The sequence below is a fragment of the Pipra filicauda genome, unplaced genomic scaffold (assembly GCF_003945595.2).
Source record: "Pipra filicauda isolate LSUMZ 115617 unplaced genomic scaffold, ASM394559v2 scaffold334_size1588553_pilon, whole genome shotgun sequence".
Taxonomy (NCBI): domain Eukaryota; kingdom Metazoa; phylum Chordata; class Aves; order Passeriformes; family Pipridae; genus Pipra; species Pipra filicauda.
Window position 1 is genome coordinate 101,692 of NW_024104459.1, and position 20,034 is coordinate 121,725.

Genomic DNA, 20,034 nt, shown 5'->3' on the forward strand with positions numbered 1-20,034 from the left:
ATTCCCCCGTAGAGTTTCTTCTTCCATTTCCATTTGCCCTGTAGGTTTCTCACAGGCGGTAAACACTCCCATGATGTCACCTCCGATGTGGGTCAAGATGCCCCATTTTTCTTTTACATGACATGCCACAGGCCAGTAGGGAGCCCATACGAGGGCTTCCAAGGGGGGCTGGGGCACGTACTAATTTCTGAATTATACTGTGTTAAAGTGACACCGTCCCTGGATAAGAATGCCCGTGCCACACAGAAACATAAATTTAGCAGAGGCATTTGCTGGGCTTGCACTGACCTCTAGTGACAACGCAGGGGACCAGGGCCTTCAGCCATCAGTGGGCTGAGACGGCACGTGTGGGTCCATCCATCTGTGCTTGAAAGTTTACAATGGTTTGCAACAGTTTTTGGCAGAATTGTGCATGTAAGCCTCTGCTACTGCCTTGGATAAGCAAGCCAAGCCTACTGACTGATGAGGATCTGTCTGCTTGGTAGGTGACTGCAGTGGGTCTCAGGTGTCCCAAACTCCATGCACCTCCTCACTAAACTGCTTGTCCTCCCCAACCCACCAATGCTGCGGTGCTGTTCAGGTCTTCTGCAGTCTTTGTTCTTTCTGTTTATCTCATTCTCCCTCTTGTCCCTAAATCTGATCCCCCATTTCTTTCTACTGCCCCATTCCTTCATGGCATCTGATTGCTGCCAGTCTACCCTCCTGGCTAGGTAGCAACCATGCTCCTGGTTTCTGGGATGATCCTGAGTACTTCATCTCTGCCTTTGACCTCTGTGTCCCTCTCTCCACCCTGGCTCTCTTGCAGAGCCTGAAAGTCCTTTCCACTGCTGGGATGCAAAGGACAGGAGTTCTGGTTTCTTTGCCACAAAGCTGCTTGCTGTACCACATAGAAGATGCTTGCTGTACCACATAGTTGATCATCCTCTATGTGATGTACATGAAGCATCTCCTGCTTCTAATGCCACTTAAAACCAGAACCCCCTAAAAAAATACATACAAGCTGTGCTGACGCTGTCTTGTACTTCTCCAAGTCTGTAAATGAAAATGGTGAGAGCTTTGGACCCAGTCCTGGAAGCTGCCAAATGTGCCTCCAAAATGCTGAGCAGTCTCAGCTTTTAGGGACATCTCTAGGACTCATGGGATGTCGGTAGTTCCCAGGGAGCCCTGCATTACCCAGGACCATGGGGGAAACCTGCTAGGGCTGAAGTGTGAGAAGTACACGGAAGCCTCTTTCACAGCCCCACTGCTGCATGCTGATGCCACCCCTCACAGGCCATGCCTACAGCACCACCTTTTCCTTTCTTGGCTAAGCAGCCCCAGTGTGTGGACGTATGGTTTCTGGGCTCTGATAACAAGATAGTGCCTCATTCACTTGACATTCCTGTCTCTCAGAACCATAGATTCACCCACCCTCCCAAAGCCCTAGGAAGTGCTTTTACTCACTGAATTACAGCTCAGCTCCTCCAGCTCTGTATTATCATCAGAGTAAGGCCCAAAAAGCTCCGCAGTGAGCACATGAATGAAATGAATTTTTATTCTGGGAGTTGCTTCCAGAGAAAGAAATAATCCATGATGCCCCACAAAACTCAGGATAAAAAGTCCCATCCATCTGTGAACTCCAAAAGCCAGGCTTCTGTCCACCTATAGATTTAGCTGGAAGGTTGAGAGAGGCAGGAGCATGCACAACACCCCCATCTTTAATACCTCTGACTGTGTTATGTTCTCCAGTTCATCTGTATGAGAGTTATCATACTTACAGGGCAGAGCTCCACAGCACTGCCTCTTCCCCTAGACCTCACTGCAGATAGATCCAGTTCTGTTGTCCAAATCCCGATACTGGAATTAGCCTGAGAGATCAGTTGAAGCATCTTGGCTTCTCATAAATCTCTATTGAGGAGCATGCCTCCTGTACTTGCCTTGAGGCATCTGCTGTGGATTGACTCCTCTGGTCTCTGGCTAACCTAGTCCACATGAGAAGCCTCAGAGAGGGTGGAATGTAGGAAGGCTGCCAGCTACAGCCTTCCATGCTAGGCTGAGCAGAAAGGCAATCAGGTTTCCTAAGCACTGTAACAGATGACAAGGTGTATATTTATACCAGATACCCACATACTTTGAGTGAATTGTGCAACATGAGATTTGTCATCGTGCATCAGATCACTGTGTATCTAATCCAATACTACGGCTCTGACAATGTCGGGAGAGCTGAGCTGCCTGCAATGATGCACCTCACCAACTGTGCAATGCGGGAACAGAGGGTCTGCGATTAATATTCCTCCCCAGTTCCTCCAACAATCAACTGGTACCCTGACTGCTCTTGTTATCTAAGCAGGCAGAGCTGCAAATGTAAGTAATCACAAGTTTAGGCAACCTTCTAAATACAACTTGTAAAACCACAACATACATTTCTATATTTTGAGTGGGATAATGTTATGCTGATTTCACCTTACTTTCCTCTGTTAAATGATTCTGAGGCTAATTGCTCCCTGGATGCCAGCAGTGAAGAGCTATCGTAGTGCTGGAAGTGTCCTGTAATCTTTTACACCACTCCTAGCATCATCTTTTATACCTCCCATGAGCTCCCCATTCCTTGCACGCTTGCTTTTTATTTTAGCTTTGTTTGGTTATGTTTTTTGTATTTTGTTATTGGTGGTGGTGGTTTGAATTTTCTCTCTTGTCTTTGCTGCAAGGGAATCAAGCCATTCTTCTCCTCTGGGTGTGCTGGCAGTCAGCCACATTCCGTAAATGCAGCAGGTGCTGCTGCCTTTGTGTTCACAGTGCTGTCATCACCCTTTGATCAGGCCAGGAGTCAGTTACTTTGCTTGGCTGGTTTGGGCTTCTGCCATTCACAGAGCAGAGCTCTCCTCTAAGCTGTCTGCAGCAGCTTTTGCAGCACTCCCATGAGCATGTACAGATAATTTCAAACCCCTTAATATGAGCAGCTTCCTAGACCACTTCTTCCCAGCCTACATAGTGTGACTTTCTGGTCAGAGCAAAAGGGTCTCTTGTCCAAGGGGCTCTTGCGTCCTTGACTGTCTCTCATGTTTAGTGCTTTCTGCAGCTGATTTACGTAGTAAAAGTGCCCTGAATTAGCTGTTTGTCTATGGAAAACTCCTTCCTCCTTGTAGTGACCTGCAGAAAAGGACCAGGGAGGGGGAATCCTTCTTTTGATCTGCAGTTGAATCTGAGGCATGGGAATTTTGTTCTTCTGTTTCTCTTCTCTCAAAGGCTTCTTTTCCTAGTCCAAGGACTCTGCTGTGAAGTACTGGAATCAGTTCTGGTCCTGGGCCTTGTGAGGTTTGGTCCCTGAAATCCACGTAATGGTTCTTGCAGGAGTGCCATGATTTTGTGTCTCACAGTCCATGTGGCACTCGGTCAATGCCATTTCAGGCTGTGTTGAAGATGATTTTTGAGCAAACAACTGTCTTATGACACAACCAATAGTGCTATTTGCTCCTATCCTTTTCTGCTTCCTTATGTTTTGTAATTGATCCATATTTGTTGGCATCTGCTTTTCTGTTTGATGTGTTCTGTCCTGATGGTGCCAGCCACTAATGTAACAGGATTCAGAAGATGGTGGTGGGAGTTACCAGGTGTGGAGCAAAGACTGTCTCATTTGGAATAAATTGTACTTCAGGGACTTAGATCAACTAGGTTTGTCAGATACCAGGGGATTCAGTGACTTTTTCCACTTGTAGATTAAGGTACTGATCCTTTAATAGCTCAAGTGATTTTTTTCAGGCAAAACAAGCTACCCAGAGTGTCCAGTAACCTTTTTATCCTTTCTAAGCTGCCAGTGACAACAATTTGTGGTGAGGCAAATGTCATTGAAGACCATCATTCAAAAAGTGAGACCATTGCCTGTGACCTGTCCTGGTCATCTCAACAAAGTTGGCATTTCCTTGTCCTCCTGCGAGGTATCATATTGTCACATGTGATCTGTACCATGCTAGAAACAGGGTATGGATATCAGCCTAGCGGTAGGTGTGCTCCTGCAAAGCTCACTGGCTAGCATCCCTGGGTATTCCCACTTCAGTACCTGGCTCACATCTCACCTGCCAGTGTTAGCCTTCTCCTCGGTGGCCGAATGGTCTTTGGTTACCCTACACTTACAGGAGTGTCAGGAGGAACAGCAGGACTCAGTGGTCACAGCACCAAGCAGTGCTCCCAGCACCAAATCTGTCTGAGTTCAAGAAACATTTTGACATCACTCTCAGGCCCATGGTGTGATTCCTGGGGTGTCCTGTGAAGGGCCAGGAGTTGGGACTTGATGATCCTGATGGCTTCCTTGAAAATCAGCATATTCTATGATTTTATGACTCCTGGGATCTCCTGAGACCAAGACAAGTGTCCACCCATGACACTCCATGAGCCTTTCCACACCCTGCAGTGTAAGAGGTCCCTCTCTGGTAAAACTTCAGCTCCTAAGGATTCATGTCACTGTTCTGCCTTCAATTAGCATGTCTTAGCTCTCCCTGAGGTGCATTAATTGAAAAAGAAAAATTGCCTACATAGCTCATTCCTGCTAGGTCTTACCTCACCTCACAGCTCACAAGACTGTGCCCCAAGTTTCCTGAGATCTGCCGGTATCTTGGGCTTTGGACTCTTTGCTCAAGCTCTAAAACTGCAGAGGTGTTTGGCCAGACAATGCCACAGAGGCAACAGCTACTCATGAGACCCAGGCAAACACTTTGGTGATTTTACTTTGGGACAGATGAGATTCTGCCAGAGTGAGAAAGTATATTTCTAGCTCTCCTGGGTGTGGAGCAAAGCCTGGCGCTGAGACCGAGTGATACCATTGCTCACACTGTCTGCTTGAAAAAGGCAGCCTGAAAAAGGAGCTCTGAGAGTTGTTCTGCTTCCTCCTTCCCTCCAGAACAGGAAATCTCATATACTGACATGCAAGAGAACTTGGTAGTTCTGCATCATCTTAAAGGGGTGGGCTTTGATTCAGTGAAAACAGCAAATGCTTCTGTTAATAAATATCTGAAACACTAATGAAAAAAAACCACAGCAAAACTCTTTTTTTATAAAGGGAATCAGATTTTATTTTTATACCCACAAAGTTAAAAATATGCATTTCAAAATATTTACAATGACTATATATGAAATAACCTTTGTTAATGAAACAGCAACATACAGTACTAGAATATATCCACCAAATTGATAAAGTCTCCGTAAGAAGAAAATGTAACAGAAAGAGAGAGAGAGGTAAATAGCATCCATGCACAATCTGCACCGACATGGTTTTTTATACTCTCTACCTTTTAGCTGTGAATGGAGTCACAGGGAATTTTGACCTCATTCCTTGCAAATGCCTCTTGTGACTGAGATTCTTCAAACTATCAGAAAATTGTGGGTTGCGGCAGTACCAATGCCTTACTTTCCTATGCCAGCCTTTCATATGGGAACCTTGTATTACATAGTGGACTCAAAAACTCTCAGCAACCCTGGGAGGTAGCTCTAGTTCTATGGAAGAATTTGGCAGATGGAAAAGCACCAGATTAAGTGGCTGGCCTAAGGTTGTACAGCAAGGAGCAAAACTCACAAGCCCTGCTTCATCTCTTCTAATCTCTCATTAGGGAATACATTTCCTCTGCTAACTATTATCTGCTTTTGAGATGAGCTTTGTCACAAGGTGGGCTTCTCAATTAATACCATGTACCAGGTGATGATGTGGGAAAACAACCCTGTCTATAGATGAGAACTTGTCTCAGTAAAGATCTGTGATATTGCAGTCTGTTACCATGTTCTGGAGTTGAACAGAAGATTATTTTTGTGTAGACACACACCCAGACGATTCCCTCCCTGCATGTGGACCACTGATCAACTGCATCCTCTGTAGTTAGAAACCCGTATCTTCACCCACACACTTTCTGTCTCTCTCTCTCTCTCTCTCCATCATCAATGCCTGTATATTTGCCATTCCTGGGAATCATGGGAATGTCAAATAGAAAACAGAACAGCAAAAAAGTCTGCTGCCTTATTTTTGTAGATATTTTAATACAAAATTTATCTGATTTCTTCTGGTTGCTTCTAATTTAATGTCTTTAGCATTCACCTATGCGCACATATATATATATATATATATATATATATATATATATATATATATATAAATGTAACAAAAGGCCCATTCCATTTGTTTCAATGGACAAATAAAGGGGTCATAATCCTCACTGTCCAACCCACAAGGCAAACTCAAAGGTAAGTGAGAAGGGCTCTAAGAAGAGAAAAAGATGTAGCCTTTGTTTTTGTGGTGCCCTTCAATCATCACTGCTGAGCTTGAAGCTTTGTGAAGGTATGACATGACTTAGCAGAAAAGCAGAACAGCTGTCTGGGTCACTTGCAGATTTCTAGCCCCAGAAGTGCGAGATCAGTAGGAGCTGGTTTTCTCCCTCTCTTTGGTGAAGGAGTTTCTCAGGATTCTAGCTTTGTTAGTGATTTTTCTGTGGTGGTGGCAGTGGTGATGATGGTGGCTGTTTCTGTCTATTGGCCCAACAGTTCTCTCAGCAGAGTAATTCTTCCCCATTCCCAGTAGCAAGCCCTCTCCCCTAGACCCCCATCAGCCTTATTTTTTCCTAAGAACAAGGTAGAGGATGCCGATGATGAAACTGAAGCAAAAGCAGATCCAGGCCAATATGAAGCAGTAGCCATGGTGAGGATTTGTGACGTACTGCGTCTTGCCTGTGAACCGAGCTGTGTAAATGGAGACTGCAATCAGAATGCACATCCCTGTGGGAAGGAAGAAGGAAAGAAGAGTTGGAAAACGCACTGAAACCAGCATTGCTGCAAGACTTCTGAAGTACTGTTGTCCCCTGAGATTGTAATGCACGTCTTGTGCCGTATGAGAGAGGAGCTGCTGCCCATTAGGCTTATTTTTGGAGGATTTCTTTTGCAGATGTGATGACATAAGACACTTGGGGCTTGTTTGGTGGGTGCCATGAGGAATAAACCTTTGTTAGGAGGAAATCAGTAATAAGATCTGACGACAGTTTGGTGGTAGTGTTGAATCCCATGAGCAGTAGCTGTCTAACTGTTTATTCCCCTGCCCCCTCAAAACACTTGAATCCTTTTTGTTGTCTTTCAAAGGTATTTTGCAAAACCCACTGGAATTTCCTAATGAAAATCTTGAAACATTTTCATTATATACAGCAAAAAAAACCCCAAAAAACCCCACAAAACCCGACCCAACACTTTCCAATTTCTCAGTGCTTTGTTTTGTAACAAAATCGGGCCACTGGAAACATTTAGCTGGCTGACAATGTCCCCTGAAGACCATGTGTGGCAAACACGTGTGGTTACTTGTGTTCGCAGAGGCAATGAGATGCACATGGGGCCATTGCAAGGTGTGCATGTGCATACTTACAGCAAACCAGCATGACGGCTCCAGTCATGTAGAAACGTTTGCCTTTTTCCAGAGTGAACAGCTGGATAATGAACAGGATGAGCGCCACGACGGAGAAAATGATCGAGAGGATCATAAAGGCTTGCACGACTTTGAGGGAAGCTGTCAAAACACAGGGAATAGATTGGAGAAGGTCAGTCTTGGTGTTGTGCACCAAGGTCCTGCAAGTCACCACCCTGATGGAAATGCAGATGTAACTTACTCTCATCACCGCTCTTAACTGAAAGCTGATTGCAGGTCTTATTGCACAGCAACCAGAGTCCTGTTGAGATCGTTCCAAAGCTGGAGGAACTCACCATCCAAACCTGAGATAGGATAGAACACTTGCATCAAGGGGGAGGAAGGTTTTCCTGCTCTTCTGCCAGACTAAACCATAAAGTGAGCATGAGTAGCCAAAGTGCCTGAAAATGTCAGCATGTATCGATTGCGATGAGCAACCAGACTGGTGAGAGACGGTGCTGGCTTCCAGAGCCAGGAGGTGTTTGGTCCAGGCAAAACACCAGGAAGTTTGTTCCAATCATGTGGGGAAGTCTCCCGGGTCATCCTTGCCCTCTCCCCATGCGAGGTGGCGGGAGGGAACGGTGGGCTAAGCGAGCTGCCCAGGCGGGTGCGAGGGGACCCTGAAATCCTCTCCGATGGCCGGTGGGGGCATGGGGGACCCCGGCAGTGCCTCCCCTTCCTCCTGCTGCCAGGGGTCCCCCTCGGCCTGGATTTCCCCAGCAGCCAGGTGGTCCTGGCCCGGCTACCCCCCTTGGCTTGGGATGCACCCCACTGGACAACAGCCTGGCCACCAGCTGGGGGGATCAACAATGCAGCAGAGCTGTCATCTGTTGATCTCCCCAGCTCCGACTTGCATTCTCTGTGGTGAAGGGTGTTGAGGTGCTGCTGGTTCTGGGATTTGGGGAGATCACAGACAGAGGCTGCATCCTGTACCACCCTGTCTGCCTTCCTGCTCTCTGAGCGCACCCATCACTGTTTCATCTCTCCTCGTGACTGTGAGCAGATGTTCATCACCCACATACCTGAGGACCCACCCTCCAGTCCACCTGCCAGCCATATCAAGGGCTGGCTGCTGCTGCAGAAGATCTCACCCAGGGCAGTCTACTTACGTTGGCAATGGTGGAGACAAAGAGCATGATGACAGTGGCAATGTGAACCACAAAGATACCAGCCAGTAGCACCAACATCTTGAGTCCCTTCTAGGTGGTGTCACTGATACAGAGAGATCTGGAGAACAAGAACAAAGGGAGGAGGTGAAGGGAAGGGCTGAGTCGAAGAATAGCATTTATTTACATGCAAAAACCATGTTGATCTTAAATCCTTTCTGGAAAGATGGAAGCACAAAAAAACCCATCACTAAAACCCTTGTCAAAATCTGCTCAAGAGGTTAAATAGAGCCTGGAGGCTAAGGAACTGGTTTGGGAGGAGGTGTAAAACAGGGGTAGATAGCTTGGGGGCATTTTAAAAATAGCGTGATTATATATACGGGTATATTGATGTTGTTAACGTAAAGTAAAAAATGCCATACTCCAGGCCTACACTCTAGGAAGAGGAGTTTTTGCCCATGGCATTCACAGAGGTCAGGAAGGTTTTTTCTCTTCCTGTTCCCCTCTGGTGTCACAGCCTCTTCCAGATGCTGGGACAAGGACAGGTGGCATGGAGTGGAGGACTATGTGTGTTCCTGGGTGCATTGGGTGTTGAGCAGTAGTGGAGAGTAAACTGGGGGGCAGCCCCTACTCCATTGTGTGAAGAGGAGAGGAAGCAGAAGAGAAATGCCACTGAAGTTTTCTGGAGCTGAGGAAGATGCTTAGGTTTGCAATGAAAACTGCCTGTTTCCCTTTTAAAACTTGAGGCATGCAGATCACTTTATTACTGCAATAAGATTCTCTTGTAATGCAAATTCCTCTTTGGTTTGTTTTGGTTATTTTTTGCCTCTGTACCCTGCAAGCTTTTGTTTTTTGTAACATTTCCTGTTACTGATGAACACGTGATTAGAAAGAGAGGGGAATGTGCTTTAGAAAGCTTGCATGACACTGTTTGTCAAGGCTGCTGACTTCTCACCTGAAAAAGCAAAATACAAGGAACAAATCTAAGCCATGAGAATGAGTGCAGACAATTCACACGAAGCAAGTGAGTATATTTCAGGCAGAAGAACTTACTGGGTCCACTCTGTGGCCAGTAAACTTCCTAGAAAGTTTCACAGGGCTGTGTTGCTATTTCCTTTGGTAGTGCTGGTACTGAAAAGCAATATCAAGCATGTGATTAATGTTAACTGTCAAGTTATTTTGGTCCAGGTGACTCAGGCAAGGTTTGATGCTGTCACCATTTGTGCAGGGTGTGGTAACATTGTCGTGTAACAACACAATTGTACTTTATGATGTCTTTCACACAAACTGTGACAAAACGCTTCGTAAAATCCCATTCATGTGTCTTTTTTTACTTGATGACTCCACCTTTTCCACTCCTGTCTTTCCTTTCAGTGTGACCATGAGTGGAAGTGTATTCCTGTAAAGTGCTGCAGCTATTCCTTGCACTGCTTTGGATACAGTTTCCCAAACCACAGTAGGTAGGCAGGCTTCTCCATCAATGGCACTTCAACCAGTTCAGCATTAGCTGATGACCACGAGGAATTCCTTGAGTTCAAGATCTCAAGGAACCAGCTCTGGTAGGTCATTCCTCCCACCCAAACAAGGTCAGTCCTTAGTAAAACACATTAGGTTTAGTTACTGGTCCTATCTCCTTGGCAAAACTTGTCTTCTGTGAGGTTTCCTTCACCTGGGAGAACTCTCTGGAGCTGTTTAGTCCTGGCTTGCTGAACATGGACCAGGCTTGCTTGTCTGCTTTGGGGTGTCCTAGCAAACTTCATGCTCTAAAGCTTGATTTGCCTGGATGGCCTGGTCACTGTGCCCTCTCTTGTGACAGTACCTCCCTTAGTGATGATCTTGGAGAAAGCGCAGCCTTCTTAGGAGTTCCTCTCTGACTGTAGTGACAGTCATTTATGAGTTCAGCACTGTTAAAATTCAGGTTCTCAATACTAAATGCAAGCTACCACATGAACATCCCTGACCTAAGAGTTAAACCCCTTCTTTCCATTTGACTGCAAAAGGAACGAGGGTTTCAAAATGCTGGATGGCAACTGGTACAGATACCACCACTGTACCTTTAACTAAGAAACTATTGCTGTTGCCATGACTAAGTGACATATCTGCAGCAGACTTGAGTCAAATCTTCCTGTCTTTTTGACTACTTCTTATTCATTTTTGATTACCTCGGTTCTCACACAAGCTGTCACAACTGGTCTTTCCACCACAGGGTATTGGTATGCATTCATCAAACTGTGGCAAATTTGCCTGCTCTGAAATTTGCCTTTACTTAACAGTAGCTAAACTTTTCTTCTTTTTTAGATGGATTTTTGCTATGGCCTTCTTAAAAACTCACTCAGCAGGGCTTTTTTCCTGATTATTTTTTAGGATCTTCAAACAAAGCTCTCTACTTGAAAGATTAAAAACCTACTTACATGACACCCTAAAGGACTAGAACAGCCTTTTTAAATGCATTTTTTGTTTGCATTCAAAAATGAAAAGGAGAGATAAATGTTACTTTACAAAGTAAAAAGAAAAAAACCAACAAAAAACCCCACACCCGAGACTTTGACCAATACTCTATGAAAAAAATGAAATCCTTTATTCCCTTTGCTTTTTCTGCCTGTTCTAGCACTGCAGGAGAGCACTGTTAGTTCAGGTGCTTTCAGTGCACCTATTTCCTGAGAACGTCAGCACCTCTCCCTGAATACACACGCTATCAAATGCAAACTCCCCCAAGGGATATGTGCTCACAGCTTAGTTTTGATTCTTTGTGAGTTAAAGCACAAGCCTCCCTCTCTATTCATTTGCTTTGCCCTTTCTTCATCTCTCTCTGCCTGCTAAATAAAACACGAGAGAACAATCCCAAAGGAGCTGGGGGTGAACAAATGGCAGTGAAATAGAGTCATCTCTGTCTCTGATGCTATGGCGTGGACTTTTCCTCCCATTAGACAGAGAAGCTGGCAGAGCATCAGGGACTGACAGGAATACGGTTTCCATTTGTTAAGTGTGAGACATCTCTCTCCGCTACAGGGTGGGGTCACATTGCTGGAGCAATAGGACAAAATTGCATGCAAATGCCTTTTCTTCCATTCCCCTACCTAAACTGCAGCTGCATTTGGAGTTCCTCAGGCTCTTCCTGGGCTATGAGTCAGTTTTAGCCTTCCTAGAGCTGCCAGTTTTTCCACTGACTCACCCCAAAGCTCTCAAAACCCACAATTATTTAACCCTACAAGGTTAAGTGCTCAGGACACTGTCAGTTTTAGGACTGCTTCTCAAGAACCAGTCAAGCAAACAGTTTGTGAGTCCTCCTCATGCATCTTCCAGAAGAGAGACACCAACTAAGCCAATAAAAAAAGGGGTGAGACATAACAGGTAGGAGGTAGGACAGGCTGGTGGGGAAGAAGGTGTGAAGGTCATGTACCTGCTGAACAGCCTGCATGAGTCAAGAGAAGACCTTGCACTGATGACAGTGGGCTGAGTTTCCTTTTCACTGGATGACGGATGAAGAGAAATAACAAGCCACACCAACAGTAACCACGAATAATAATCACCCTAGCAGCCTTCAGTACAAAAATGCCTACAGATAAGCATGACAGACTCTTAGCTGTGTAGACTATTTCTCTGACCATGCAGGAGTACACATACCAGGGAACAACACACAGCTCTGGTGCCCCCTAATTCAAGTTCAAGCAGGCCAGCACGATCAATTAAAAATTAAGACAAAGTCTCCTCATGCAGGCAAATTGGTGCCACCCATATCGCCCCTCTGTCTACTTAAGTGCTTTGGATCCTTCTATTTGGAGGGCAATACAGAGAAGAGAGTCCTTGCCCTTGGTTTGCTGCTTCACAAAGCGTCAGGATGGAATGAGAAGTGCCACTTGGAGATATGATAAAGGCCAACGATATAGTTTCTCAAATATAGGGAGTGGGCTACTCAAGATTAGGTAGAAGTCCTTTGCTTCTGACAGAAAGGGCACTGCAGTGAAGGGAGTAGAGGAGGAGTGTACACGATATTTCTGCAGGAATGATTGGGGTTGTTTGGGATGAAGAATCAGGGCACTCTCAAGTAAATCTGAAATATTTCACACCTGAAGTGTTCCTGAGGGATGTAGCTCATCTGACCTTCCATTCCCATTCTCCTCTCTGAACGGAGGTCCCTGCTTGGGACTGCCACTCCCAGGGTGATTTGGTGAGGTGTGCTGTGAGAGATGCTGGCTGGGGTGAAAATGCAGCCAACAGCCTAGAGCAGCCTATAGTGTCCAGGGAGCAGAGGACATCTAAATCGCACTGCCTGTGCACACTGTGGTGAGCTCTGACTCCTCTAAAACTGAGTTTTTCAGCTAAAGTCCCTTTAGTTTTATACGTTAGATTTCTCAAAAAGGGAAAGATGGCATTTTGGGGAAAAAGCAAATGCTTTTGGCCAGAACATCAACAAAAATCTCCATAGATTGAAAGCAACTAACATAAAAGAAATTCTGCCTTTCTTATCTGCCACTACAGAATATGAGGAATGCAGTAGTAAGTCAGACCAATGGTCTGTCTAACCAAGTACACTGTCTCTGATGGTGACAGTAGGAGGTCCAATATTTAGAGAAAGTATGTGAACCCGACCACTGTCTGAGGGGGCACAGAGTCACACCAGGAATACTGGTGGTTCAAATCAGGACCAAGGCCACTTGGAAAGGAAGGAGAAAACTGGAGAGTAATGGACAGAAAGTAAAAACTGTTTGATACTGTTTGAGACAGCCACAAACTGCCACCTCTGTTACCAGTACATTTCTCAGTGCAAAGCCAACCCACAAAGAGCAATGCTGCCATGTTGCTACCAGTAAGGGAAACCTCAGCATGGGATAAAACCTTCTGCAGAATTCTGCCTTTTGACTGACCTGAGGCCATCACTGCATCTTAGCCCTGCTACAACTTAGCCCACACCTTGTCATTGTGTGCGATATGAGTCCTCCTTGTGCCCAGGGTTATTTGGCAGGATGCAAAGATGTGAAGATGTCTGTGATATTCCAGTAGCATGACAACATCACATTGTTACTAGAAAGCTCATGACAACTTTAAACAACAACACAGAAAGATCTTTTTGCTTTCCCCCTTTGTTCTGTTTCTTGCTTCAGATCCAGACGAACCTGGAGTCCTTGCTGACTCCAGACTTCTACAAACCACTGTGTGTCAGCGCTGCTGTTGACAACCTGGTTTTGACAGAGCAGCCTGACTCAATTTACAAGTCATACGCTTTTTATAGACATGTGGATGAGTAGGCTGGTGCCTCTGGAAAGAGATTTCACATGCGTGGGGAAAGGGTTGGGCAGGAGGTGTGTGTGGGCACACGGAGACCTTTGGAGCCTCTGGTTTATGGCAGTGAGATTTCATGTATGTATGGGTGGTGGCTGTGATGACCACTTGGGGTACAGCAAGGCTGTAAAAGTAGTGGATGAATGTCAGCCAAAAGGAAAGTACAGACCAGCCTGAGGGGCTACAACTGAAAATAAGCTTAAGTAAGTGGGAGATTTTGTCTGGTTCTTACAAAGTGTTTCCTGGTGGTATGGTCTCCAAGAGATCAGAGGAGTTGCCCTCTCAAGCGAGTGGTGAAGCCCCAGCATGTGAAAAATTTCTTGTGGGATCTGACAAATTCCTCAAGGATCCACCCTTGGTAATGAACATCCACTCACTGAGAGATGCAGAGGGGAGTCACAAAAGATGACACACAAGGGTTTTCCAGCTCTCATGCTCATGATTCATATGAGAGTGGGGAAATATCAGAGCTCCTAGGGCAGACAGTGAGAAATTGGCATTTTCTCCAGAAGAAACCACCCTCAAGCACTCAGCCATGTGACAACATCAACTGAAACTCCAATGCTCGCTTGGTAGTAGGAAGGGGAACAGACAGCTGCCTGGGGCCTGGCAGGCAGCCAGCATCTGCTGCTGGAGGAAAACACTGTCACTCCTCACGCTAGGAACGCCAAGGAAGGGCTGGGACTGATGGGCAGCGAGTAAGAGGGAGGGGTGGGAAAGGGGAGTCCAGTGCTAACAGAAGCACAGAAGTGTTCCGCTGCACCTCCAGAGGGGCAATGGGGAGTACCCTCACCCCTTAGTGCACTGGATTGTCCCTGGGTGGGTTAATTAGACACAGGAGTTGCTGGCACATGCAGGGTTCTGACAAGATGCCGAGACACACAAGAAACGTTTCTCAGAGGACCGACTGGGCGTTGATGTGTTGTGTGTGTAGGGGTGTGCATCTGCAGCTCTGCGTGGCTCTCTCTATGAATGGGAGTGTGTATCCGTGGGCTCCCTGTGAACTCTGTGTGTGTGTGCCTATGTGTGTGGTTGTGAATGGCTTCTTTAGGGGTGCACCTGTCTATCTGTGTGACTTTGACACTGACAGCGCCCACATGGGAGAAACCAACCGACAGGTTTGAAAGAAAAGTTCAAGTGACAGTGTGGTGTGAGCAAAAGTACACAGATCATTTCTGGTGGGACTTCCTCCTTGCAACAGCCCTTACATAGAGGTGGAAGGTCCGTGAAGCCCACATTAGCTGTGGTTTTGGCTGCAGTTTTGGATTAAAACTGCAATCCTGTGATTTACATATACAGTTTTGTCTAGATCTTCCCTTTTTTTTCCAAGAGAGGGTTAACTCTGAAAAAGAAGCCATTCCTTACCAGATAGAGTCTCTCTCTCAAAGCTGCAAAACCTCTGAACATGCCAGTACAGCCTATCAGACACTGAGATCAATGTAACTCAGGCATCTAAAGGGTCTGAGCTTTTGGGTCAGTCTGCTTCCAGGATGCCTTTATTCCTGCAAGCCAACTTGGAAAAGACTGCGCAGGATTAAAATGCAAAATTGTGTGGTAGTTCCCTCTTTCAACCACAGTGCACAAACAATGGATGGGGGAAGCATGTGTATAAAGCAGACACAAGAGGATGCTGTGCAGTTTGGAGCTGGTCAGTGCTCTGTGCAGGGTGGGATGAAGGTGGTTGTGATGGCTGTGATGTAAAATACCTCATCTGGCTCTCAGAAGGCTCCTTAAACCTGCAATCAATATGGGCTGGGAGAATGGTATAAGCTTGTTCATGTTATATGTGGAAATGACTTTCCACAAGACATCAAGAACTCCCCTATTTAGGGTACAGCACGCTGGCCAGGGTACAGCCATTGGAGGCTGGCTAGTAGGCAGGTTGGCCCAGCTTTCCTTCAGCAGTGGTCCGTGTTCTTGGAGCTGGTCTTCAGCAATCCTTTGACCAAGCCTGCTCCCAGCTCTGAGCATTTTATAGCTCTCCCCTCTTGCTCCCATGGCTCTCACTATTCTTCCCAGCGCCCTTCTGGGGCCAAAAAAGGGGAGATGTCTTTTTGAAATGAGAAAAATGTGGACATTGGACCCAGTCATGGCACCTGCTTTCACAATTCCCCTCCTTGAGCAGACTCTGCCCTGTGAGGGCAAAAGGACAGCAAAGGCCCTCACCCTGGATTTCCTCTAACACAAACATATTGCCAGGTGGCCTGACATCGCAAGAGCTAAGCCTTCTGCGTGAGTCACTGTTCACCTGTTGTCAGCCACTCCATAGTGCACTTCTCTGCATGATTGGGGATGACCTAGCCCAGGATCTGTCCCTGGGCTCTTGTCGTGGGTGTCTCCCCATGCCTGTGTTAGAGACTGGTTTGCAGGGTAAAGGGGATAGATCTTAATTATGAGCCTGGCAAAATGGTCACTCCCTTGGGCAATGTGGGTTCTGGAGCTCAGTTGTCCTAAGCTATGCCTCCCTACCATGACAAGGCATGGGCTATATTTGGTCTTACTAAAAGAGCAGTCCCCATATACTCTCTGCCCTGTTGAAAACAGTTCAGGAGAAGGACAGTGCAAATTTGGCTACAGTTTCCTTTGCTCATTGACCAGGTATGCTAAATAAGGAGGTAATTCCCAAAACTCTCCCAGCAGAGTTTGAAGAAATCATACTCCAGATGGCAGCCCCGAGATGTGCTGTTTTGCTGCTCTCCCCACAGTGTAATGGCAGAAAGCAGTTTAAGAGGCACTCTAGATTTCCCTCTGAGCAGTTTATATGGGAGAATTGCTGCTAGACCCACTGTCATGCTGTGGGATGATTGGATGTGGACCGGCCTTGACGAAGGATCAATATAGGCACATTTGAGATGGTGCTTCAAAATATTTGTTCAGGGCCACTGTTACAGCACTTGTGGCTATGATTTAGTTATCACTCCTGGCAGGGCCATGGAGAAGAGCCTCCTTTTCTGTGAACATGGTATTGCCTCAGCAGAAAAGACCCGTGAACTATTAAGCATCCATCTTCAGATGGGAAGATGAAAAATCTCCTTCTTTGCCCTCCTTTTCAGGGGAGTAAAATATTAATTCCAGGCCTATTACTTCTCCCTGTCTTGAAGGAAGGGTAAAGGAATCTCGTCTTTTAGTTATTTCTCATTATGTTTTTTTGTAGGAAAACAGAAGGGTGGGAAAAAATTAGGAGTGCCATGCTCTGCAGCCTACCTTATGTTCTGTTGGGTGGCAGTGCTATCATTTCCTTACTGAAGGGTACAGGCACAGAAGCCACTTGAGATCAAAGGGGTCTCATAGTGCTAGTTCTTGTCTTATGGGGCACTTGAGCATCTGAGGGTGAATCCTAGCCCAGTATCAGGTGCCTCCCCCTTTGCCATCTGTGTAGCACGTAGTGAAGGGAGCACCTATCCAGCAGCCACAGTGAACTGGGGGGGGGGTAAGCAAGTGGAAACGTGCCATGGAAGGGGCGTCACGGCTGCTGCCTGGGGTTGATGGAGCCTGTGAAGCCCCATGGGAGTGGGCAGGGCTATGGAAGCAGGCTGTAACCCACCACCCTCCTGCTGTTGCTTGCTTTGAGGAAACTCAAGCAGGCACAGGCTGAGTGCAATGTGTGAGCCTTGTGGCTGCGAGGGTGATGAATATAGAGAAGGATTAGTGTTTGCAGCAAATCTCCCTTGTTTCATTATAAGCAAGGCCCCGAGGTGGGTATTTTACCAAAACCACACTGGCTATTACCAGCATATCTCCCAGAACTGTTTCAAAATACAATTTGTGCTCCACCCCAGACCACTAAACAGTAATTCCTGCATGCTCCCACACTACAGAATTGAAAGACCACCAGCTAGACCAGAAGGGCTGGTTTTCCAAGCCCAGGGATCTCTGTCCTCAGTAGGGTAGCACCAGGGAAGCACTAACAACCCTGCAGCTGAGGCATGCACTCCAAAACTTGGTGCTTCTCCACAAGATCCCAAGTCGCTCCTCCATTATTGTGTCCTTGGGTGTGGCTCTGCTCTGTAGCTCTCAGATGTCTATCTCGGGATGGCATGTGCCCAGTGGAGATGCCCTGTTCACAAGGGTAGCTGGGATGAATGGCTCAGACTTTGTGTCATGTGTTTGGATGGTTAGTCATAGCTGGGGGGAACTTCCACAGAAGCCTACTGAGAGGAATTCCTTAGGTGGGTGTGCAGGGCCTCGCAAGAAGGAGCTACATTTCAGTGTGTCCTTCCAGGCACTGCAGTGTTAGTAAGATACCTCAGTTTTGATCCTTTTCCTATGCTAATCCCCAAGGGAGCAAATAGAAATAAACTGCCTTTAAGGCTTCACTATCTCAGGTGGACTGGGTGGAGGCATTAAACCCCTGTTATCACAGGAACAATAGCTAACGGGCTCCAAGTTTTCACACTTGTCATGTCCAGCTCCCTTTTGTGTGTTTGCTCAGAAAAGAATCCCACTCCATACAGAAATGTCAAGTGGGCAGTTCCTGGGCAACTCTGCTCTCAGGGGTGACTTGAGGAATTCAAAGCTTCTGACTGAAAGTTGTTCTATGACCACAGCATTTTTAATTTTTTTTTTTCCAAAAATGATTTAATTGTCAATTGTATTAATTGACAACTTCTGAAAATTCTCTCCATTCTGGTTGCAGACTGCCCTGGAAACACTGCTTCAGTCAGCTTTCCCAGCATTCAAACAGATCTATTTCTCAGTCAGGAGGCACTGCTGCATGACTGAGCCACAGGCAATAGGGCCAGAGGGGACTTCGAAATTCACGAAATCCATCCCTCTGCCACAAAGTTAGGTCAACTCAGCTTCTTGGTCATTGATGTAGTAACTGTGCACAGCTCCAGCCGGAGCCCCACCCATTCCTGGCCCTATTGGGCTAAATACTGTTTCAGTTTCTTTCAAACTGTGCAGGAGTGGGCTGGGTTCCTGCAACAGGAACCAAAGTGTGGTGCCAACAAACTGGCTCTGCTGCACTCTCTTTCTCAGACCTCAAAAATAGTTCAGATGTGACCGCAGGATGCAAACCATAGCAGATACATGAAATGAGAGAACTGGTGAAGGAGTGGAGGGAAAAAGGAGGGGGTGGTTGTGTGGAAAAAGGCAGGTGAAGAGGCAAAATTGCCAGTCTCTACAATCTTACACTTCCCATCAGTGCCTCTACCCCCTCGACACACCACCCTACCATGCAGCCCATGGTGCTCTTAGCAATTCCACCCGCTCCCTCACTTCGCCTCGCAGTGCTCCCCACTCCAGGGTCTGTGCTGCCAAGGAAGGCGCAGCATGCATTTCTACCCATCACGTGGCTTTTCATAAGAACTGGGGCTTGGCTTCAGCCTCAGGAGTCGGGACCCCCACAGAAAAAGAGACTGTCTCCACTGTACCCCAAAGTCTGCACCTTTGGGGCCTCTCAGTCTTCACTTGGAATGATCGCTATTGTTTTTAATTAGAGCTTGGCAAACTAATGATAGAGGAGAGAGAGACAAGCAGAAACATGTGAAAGCCAGAAAAACTGAGCCAGCAGCCCTAATTCCAAGCAGGCATTTTCCCACATTTGTAAACAACGCTACTCCAAAAGCACACAACAGCACCTGAGCCGGGGCTGGCCCAGGTTGGGCACTCTGTGTCTGCACCCTGGCTGCATGTGCCTGGGAGGTGAAAATAACACTGCTGCTGCCAGTGCCCTGGGGTTGCAACCAGAGAGCCCTGCAGTGTCCCTTTGCCCCGTAACGCAGCTGGATTTCAAAGGAAAATATGAAAATTAAGGTGTGTCCCATAGCCGGCTCGAGTGCCAAGGTGAAGAGAAGTGAAGGAGCAGAAGAGAAAAGCAGACTGGTGCTGCTGGGAATGGGGAACAGCCAGTGAGAGAGGAAAGTTGGTGAGGATTTTCGAGCAGCTCTTACCGTGTGGGCTGGGGCCGGTGCTGGCACCTGTGGAAGAAGGAGAGTGCTGGGTTGCACTGCCGATGTCCTGGAGTGCGGAGCTGGAGTGAAGGGGAGTGACCTGGTGGTGGTTTAAGTTTCCTCTGGTGGTGTGGGAGGGTGGTGTCTTTTCTGTTTTAAAGGAGTTACTATGAATCAGTGTGCCTTTAAAGAGAAGGAAAAAAAAATAAAATTAATGAGCTACGCCCTGCTTTGTTGGCAGGGAGTCAAGAGTCTCTGGGAGGAAACCAGCGATTCAAAGAAATCTGTACAGGGCTGCGTCTGACTCAGTGTGCAGTACAGAGACCGCAGCCTGGAAAAACTACTGACG

General features: G+C 46.7%; 1 protein-coding gene across 2 annotated transcripts; it reads right to left on the minus strand.

The window, feature by feature from the left end:
* Positions 1 to 5,025: 5,025 nt before the first annotated feature.
* Positions 5,026 to 19,819, minus strand: EMP1 (epithelial membrane protein 1). Of its 2 annotated transcripts, none has more exons than XM_027721261.2 (5): positions 19,686 to 19,819; positions 8,515 to 8,632; positions 7,608 to 7,710; positions 7,367 to 7,507; positions 5,026 to 6,732 (listed from the first exon to the last, which is right to left on the minus strand). In XM_027721261.2, exons 2-5 carry the CDS (start codon positions 8,590 to 8,592, stop codon positions 6,569 to 6,571), a joined length of 486 nt encoding a protein of 161 aa, XP_027577062.1. In that variant the 5' UTR covers positions 8,593 to 8,632; positions 19,686 to 19,819; the 3' UTR covers positions 5,026 to 6,568. The 2 variants fall into 2 exon arrangements, with proteins under 2 accessions (XP_027577062.1, XP_039239922.1); XM_039383988.1 differs by lacking the exon at positions 19,686 to 19,819 and adding an exon at positions 9,565 to 9,643.
* Between the last annotated feature and the right edge of the window lie 215 nt (positions 19,820 to 20,034).